Genomic DNA, 6,510 nt, shown 5'->3' on the forward strand with positions numbered 1-6,510 from the left:
GCAACCTATTTCCTGGTCCCAAGACTTTCCTTCTTCAAGATCCTGAGAGTGAGGCTGACCCAAATGTGTCCTTCTATAGATCCTCCAAATTGAGTGCATTTCTTCCCCTTTTTCTGGGGACAAGAGAGCAAACTGGGACTCTCTCAGCCTTATTCTGGCGTGGTTCCAACATAGTAGATGCTCCCCATGTTTTCTGAAAACCAATTATTTGCTTTGATCCTTTCTCATTAAAAACAATTACCATTGTGGTGATCAATGGCTAGAAGTAAAGACAGGCTTTTTCAGGGAGTTAATAGGGTGTTGAGTCCTACCTTTCCTCTCTGGGACCTCCTGATGGGAGTGACATGTGTCTCCAGAAACTTGGGTGTGTATGTTGGGGGTGCACATCTGATTCCTCTTTGAGGAAACTAAAGCTGAGCCTGGGCTGATGCACTGCTCTGCAGGGGGAGGGTGGAGAGATGACAGGTGGGTTTCCTGGAAGAGGCAGCATCTCCCAGCATTGGGGAGAGGTGACTGCTTTTTTGTAGACAAGGAAAGAGACTTGAAGCCCAACAGAACCTCCCCCAACTCAGGCAACAGCCCATGGTGGGCCCAGCTGGGGGAGGGGAGGCACTGGACAGTAAATGCTTCTTCAGAGGACTGGCATTGCCGTGCACTCAAGGAAGACTCCACTGTGATAAGAAATGTCCATAGAATGCTATTATTTAAGAGTAAATGGGAAATGCATGAGACTTGTCAGAGATTTCAATGAAGGGAGAAGAGAGGGAAAACCTAGTCTCATAGGGGAGAATGATAAATCTTATGTCTGATTGCATATCATGATCCAGCTTCTTTAATAAACAGGCAAATAGACAAAGGACCAAACCCACACTGAGGATAAGGTGAGAAAGAGAAGTCAATAATTCTACTGTCCCTGGGTCACAGCTTTTTGCCCAGAAAACCACAGGTTAAGGATCAAAGCAACAAGTAGTGACAATAGGGCCTGTCTTCCAAAGTGACAGGGACATTCTGCCAAGCATTGACGGACACCTAATGGAGAGCTGCTTCTGTGCTTTTACAGAAGATACTGTGGTGCCTCTCAGAGCCAAGACAGCTTCACTCCCTTTGGTACCAGACACGAATTTTCTATTTCCTCTCACATCTGATCCTGTTGCTCAAGGCTTCTTCACTGACCTCCTTATGTATAAAATAATTCACAATTTACCTTATTCACCAGACAAGCTATGTCTTCCATGAAAAAAGTATCAAACAAGCAAGAGGATGCTGAGATTTCAGGTTACTAGAAAAATCACTGAGGCTCCCATCACCGAGCTCAAGATTGAAAAAACTCTCCACTGCTGAGGGTGTCCATGAGTCTGACCCATTTGAACTCCTCTAGCATAATGCACAGCAGAAAGAACCTTTGGCTTGTTTTCAGGAGGCTTAGATCGTCATCAATAGAAATGCCACAATATCAAATCTAATTTGAATGTGAGGACATAATGTTAACATTTTCAGAAAGATGTTTTATAAATACAAAAAATGAAGCAAAACAGTTTTATAAACTATATTTGTAGGTAATAAGAGATGTCTAAAAAGCAGAACACGGAGTAGTTCAAAAGAGCTGGAAAACTATGTGCTTTCACACAGCATACTTGAAGAAGGAGGCTTGACTGTGCATTTCATAAAGATACTGAAATACTCACTCCTGGCATACGTAAAAAGTTGCAAAATCTGAATGTCTTGATTCTAAAAGCAGGATCAGTGTAAAAGGTCTGTGGTATGTTTATCTCTCATAGGTGACCTGAGAGAAATCCAAATTAAGCAAGAGTACAATGGGTATGAACAACACACACACACACACACACACACACACACATCAAAACAAACCCTTTCTTTTGCTTTCTTTTGGCAATAAGACTGGGGAAAGGGACCACTGTGAATGCAGAAATCAGGATTTGGTCACTGTTTCATTTATTCTGTCTCTCTGGTCATAGATCTTCACTGGTACCACAGTGGCTGTGTCACCAAAGACACCTATACTCCTGTATAAAACCTCATCTTTCTGGTGAGATGAAACAGTAAGAGGAACCCTGTGGTCTGCTGAGTGTAAGGAAATTCTCATTGTATCTTCCTCTTTTTCTGACTTTGCTTTGCCAGAGAGAGGCTGTACTTATGTAGAAGTGTGTGGCTGTGCAGGAAAATATAGCTCTGAGAGAAACTGGAAAAGAAGACGTTTAATAGTCATATTGTGGTGGGGGAAGGTGACTACAGANTTTTCCTCTTTTTTCTCACTTTGTTTTTGCTAAAGTGAGGCTGTCCTTATGCAGAAGTGTGTGGCTGTGCAGGAAATTATAGCTCTGAGAGAAACTGGAAAATAAGACTTTTAATAGTCAAATTGTGGTGGGGGAAGGTGACTACAGAAAGTTGAGATACATTACTCCTGTGAATGAACTGTTTATAAACTGAGTGTCAAGCTAATTCTTAACTTCATCATGAGCAGAAAACACTCCGCCCCCTTCCCCCCAAATAACAAAGACTTTGGTAAATAAAATACTGTGTAAACCAAAGTGCAAGTCTCAAGTTAACATTCGAGTGGCACATGCACATCACAGAGCCAAACAGAAACATCCTGGCAAATCGTTGAAAACTGAACTTATAGTGGAACCATTGCTTGTTAAAGGCACGACAGAACATCCCATCTGAAACTAAAACAAAGCACAATAACAACAAAATAAAATTCTCCACGGGATTGTAATAGAATTCAGGATAATGTTTAGTATATTCAGGATACTTTTTGAAATAATTTGACATATAAAATATTAGAAACAAATTCCAACGGTGAGATGATCCAGATGTATGTAGAAATTTTCAGACAAAGGCTTTAAAGGATCTAGTATAACCATACCCCATGAGGTTAAAAATAGATAATTTTGAAGTAAGCACTAAGTACGCAGTCCCAGCAGAAAACTTGAAATTCCTTATTTAAAATTTTCATCAGTATTATTTTTACATTTTTTCATAGTGCAGTTTCTGTGGCGAGGGATCCAGAGCTTTCATATTCTTAGTGGACTATGTAACTCCCTCCAAACGTGAAGGCCTGAATTTGCTGTCGCGAAGTGCCACTAGAGGGCGCACATCAGCCAGCAGAGGGAGCATGAATGTGCTGCAGGAACAAGCGCCCAGCAAGAGCCACAGCCTGGATCCAGTCCCTAGAGGAAGAGCCCAGGCGCACAGCGTGAATAGTCCCTTTGAATAGTTTAAGTAGACACAGTTATTTTTTTTTTTATTCCTTCACATGGTGTGTTCGAAAGTATTAACAATATAAAACAACACAGTGAAATTTTAGAACTGAAAACTATAACATCTGACATGAAAGAATTCAAGTGGATGAACCCCCAAACCTAATGGATATAAGATAGAAAAGAGTGGGTGAACTAAAAAATAAATAGAAATAAACCAATATGAACCCCAGAGATAGAGGATTGGAAAAAAACAAACAAACAAAGGCACTTAGAAACATGTTGGAAAAGGGCCGGCCGGGTGGCACACTGGAGAGTGTGCAGCTTGGGAGTGTGGTGGCGCTCCTGCAGAGGGTTCGGATCCCATGTGGAGACCGGTTCCGCTCACTGGCTGAGCACGGTGCGGGCGCAAAACCGAGGGTTGTGATCCCATTGCCGGTCAGTAAAAAAGACAAAAAGCAAGCGCCCAGCAAGAGCCACAGCCTGGATCCAGTCCCTAGAGGAAGAGCCCAGGCGCACAGCGTGAATAGTCCCTTTGAATAGTTTAAGTAGACACAGTTATTTTTTTTTTTATTCCTTCACATGGTGTGTTCGAAAGTATTAACAATATAAAACAACACAGTGAAATTTTAGAACTGAAAACCATCACATCTGACATGAAAGAATTCAAGTGGATGAACCCCCAAACCTAATGGATATAAGATAGAAAAGAGTGGGTGAAGTAAAAAGTAAATAGAAATAAACCAATCTGAACCCCAGAGATAAAGGATTGGAAAAAAACAAACAAACAAAGGCATTTAGAAACATGTTGGAAAAGGGCCGGCCCGGTGGCGCACTGGAGAGTGTGCAGCTTGGGAGCGTGGTGGCGCTCCCACTGAGGGTTCGGATCCCATGTGGAGACCAGTTCCGCTCACTGGCTGAGCGCAGTGCGGGCGTGACACCGAGGGTTGCGATCCCGTTACCAGTCAGTAAAAAAGACAAAAAGGAAAAAAAAAAAAAAAAACATGTTGGAAAATATTAAAAAGTAACAAATTAATGTAACTGAATTTCCCTAGAAATGTTTGAATATATAATGGGAGAATATACACAAATTTGAGGAGGGAAATAAATTTACAAACATAAGAAGCTCAGCAGAACCCACAAGTTATCAGATTAAAGAAAACCCCACTCTATGACTTCAGAAAAAAAAGTTACAGGGGATGGAGAGTGTCATTACATGATACATAAAATAGTTAATTCACTAAAAAGAAATGGAAATTCTAAATATGTATGCAGTTAACAACAGCTTTAAAATACCAGAAGACAAAAAATACATTTCTTCAAAAGGTGCATCATTCACAGAGATGTTTGTGTCCAGAGCCCCTGGTCTCTTCAGTACCCAGTGACCTGGTGGATTGCATCTTACTTTGAAGACATGTGGTACATTTTGTGCTTCTGCAAATAATTACTTGGTCCTTTAATAACCTTAACGATGGATAAGTCCATTCCAAAATGTTTTAGAATACATATAGCATGTACTCAAAAACTGCTTTTCTTTATTTAAAAAATTGAAACAATTTTAAACAGAAATGTTGTTAAAGTACAGTCCAAATTATTTTCCTCTGAACCCTTTAAGAGTAAGTTGAAGAACTGATGGCCCCAACCTCTAATACTTAACTATTTCCTACAAATGAAAAAATATTCTACATAACCCAGTACAACCAAGAAATCATAGAGTCATCATTATTGCGTTACTACATCTAACCCACAGGGTTGCTTCAAGTGTGGACAGGTGTACTTATAATGTCTTTTGCAACAAACTCATCCAGTCCAGAAACACATGCTTCCCTGTCCCTTTAGTTTCTTTCAGTCTGGAAAAGTTTTTCAGTATTTCCCTAAATTTCATGATCTTATTACTTTCGATGATTACACACCAGTTATTTGATTGAATGTCACTCAGTCTGGATTTGTTTGCTTTCCTCATGGTTAGATTCAGGTAACTCATATTTGGCAGGAACGTCCAGAAGTGATGCTGTGTTCTGCTCATGGCCTCCCATTAGGTGTTCCATAATTTCAGTCAGGCCCGTTACTGATGATGTTCACTTCACTTTCTCAATTATGGTGGTGTCTCTCAGATTTCTCTCTTGCATTTGAAATTAATAAAAACTTGTTGAAAAGTTCCTTGACAATTCTTAGACTTATTCCTCATTAAATAACAACTTAAACTCATGGGTTCATATATTCTTTAATGGATAATAATGTTAAGATTGCTGGTGGTCCTCAGAAAGTTTGTGGAAATTGCATATTATGAAAAAAACTGTATACATTGCAAACTTTTTTTTGCACCAACATGAACTCAAACTAACTTGTTTCATTTTGCAAAGGCAGATACCCAATATCTAGGCATTTTCTGACAAATCACAAGCACTTCTTAAAATTCCTCTTCTACTCACCACATCTCTGAGTGGTAGAACTGATAACTGACCACACCAAGATTACCAGGGAATCAGAGCAATGAGAAAGCCTTTCGTCTCTCAATACTATGCACAAGTCCCAAAGGCAGGGAGCTGGAAGAATATCTTTGAGTTTCTGAGGTTGTGTTATATCTGGGAGACATTGTCTTAGAAAAAGAGAGAGGAAGGGAAGCAGGTCATGAACCCCCGAGGAGAGCAGTACAACACTACTAACAGGATGGCACACTGACTCTTTCCTGAGGCTCCCAGAAAGAAATGTGATCGTGGCAGACAAATCTGTGCTTCCCTGGTTTGGTGTGGAACACATGGGGACACTGGGCCTGTGCATAATTACTAGGAGACAACCCTGCAGCTGTGCCCAGCCCTGCCCCAGCCCCTGTGATTTGCATCTTCCCAAAGCACATCCCACAGCCCTGAAGACTTATTCAAAGGCTGGTCACACCCTCTGTAGGATTCTGTTGCAGTAAGGACACAACATGGACATGAAGGTCCCTGCTCAGCTCCTGGGGCTCCTGCTGCTCTGGCTCACAGGTAAAGAGGGACAACAGTAGGAATTTACTCTCTACTGTGGTCAGTGCTGCCTGGTTTTCTAGGGAAGTCCTCTTATAACATGATTAATCATGTAGTAATTTGTCTTTATGTTTCCCATCTTCAGGTGCCAGATGTGACATCCAGATGACCCAGTCTCCATCCTCTTTGTCTGCATCTCTAGGAGACACAGTCACCATCACTTGCAAGGCCAGTCAGGGCATTAGCAATTGTTTAGCATGGTATCAGCAGAAGCCTGAGAAAGCTCCTAAGCCTCTGATCTATGATGCATCCACTTTGCAAAGTGG

At 41.1% G+C, this 6,510-nt stretch overlaps 1 gene segment (V, D, J or C); it reads left to right on the forward strand.

Moving 5' to 3' along the window:
* Window positions 1-6,150: 6,150 nt before the first annotated feature.
* Window positions 6,151-6,506, forward strand: LOC103582650 (the record flags this gene model as incomplete). The annotated part of the segment is given in 2 exon segments: window positions 6,151-6,205; window positions 6,330-6,506. Coding segments are annotated over 2 exon segments (232 nt in total), but the record flags the coding sequence as incomplete, so codon positions are not given.
* Window positions 6,507-6,510: the final 4 nt, after the last annotated feature.

The sequence above is a fragment of the Galeopterus variegatus genome, unplaced genomic scaffold (assembly GCF_000696425.1).
Source record: "Galeopterus variegatus unplaced genomic scaffold, G_variegatus-3.0.2 Scaffold17201, whole genome shotgun sequence".
Lineage (NCBI taxonomy): Eukaryota > Metazoa > Chordata > Mammalia > Dermoptera > Cynocephalidae > Galeopterus > Galeopterus variegatus.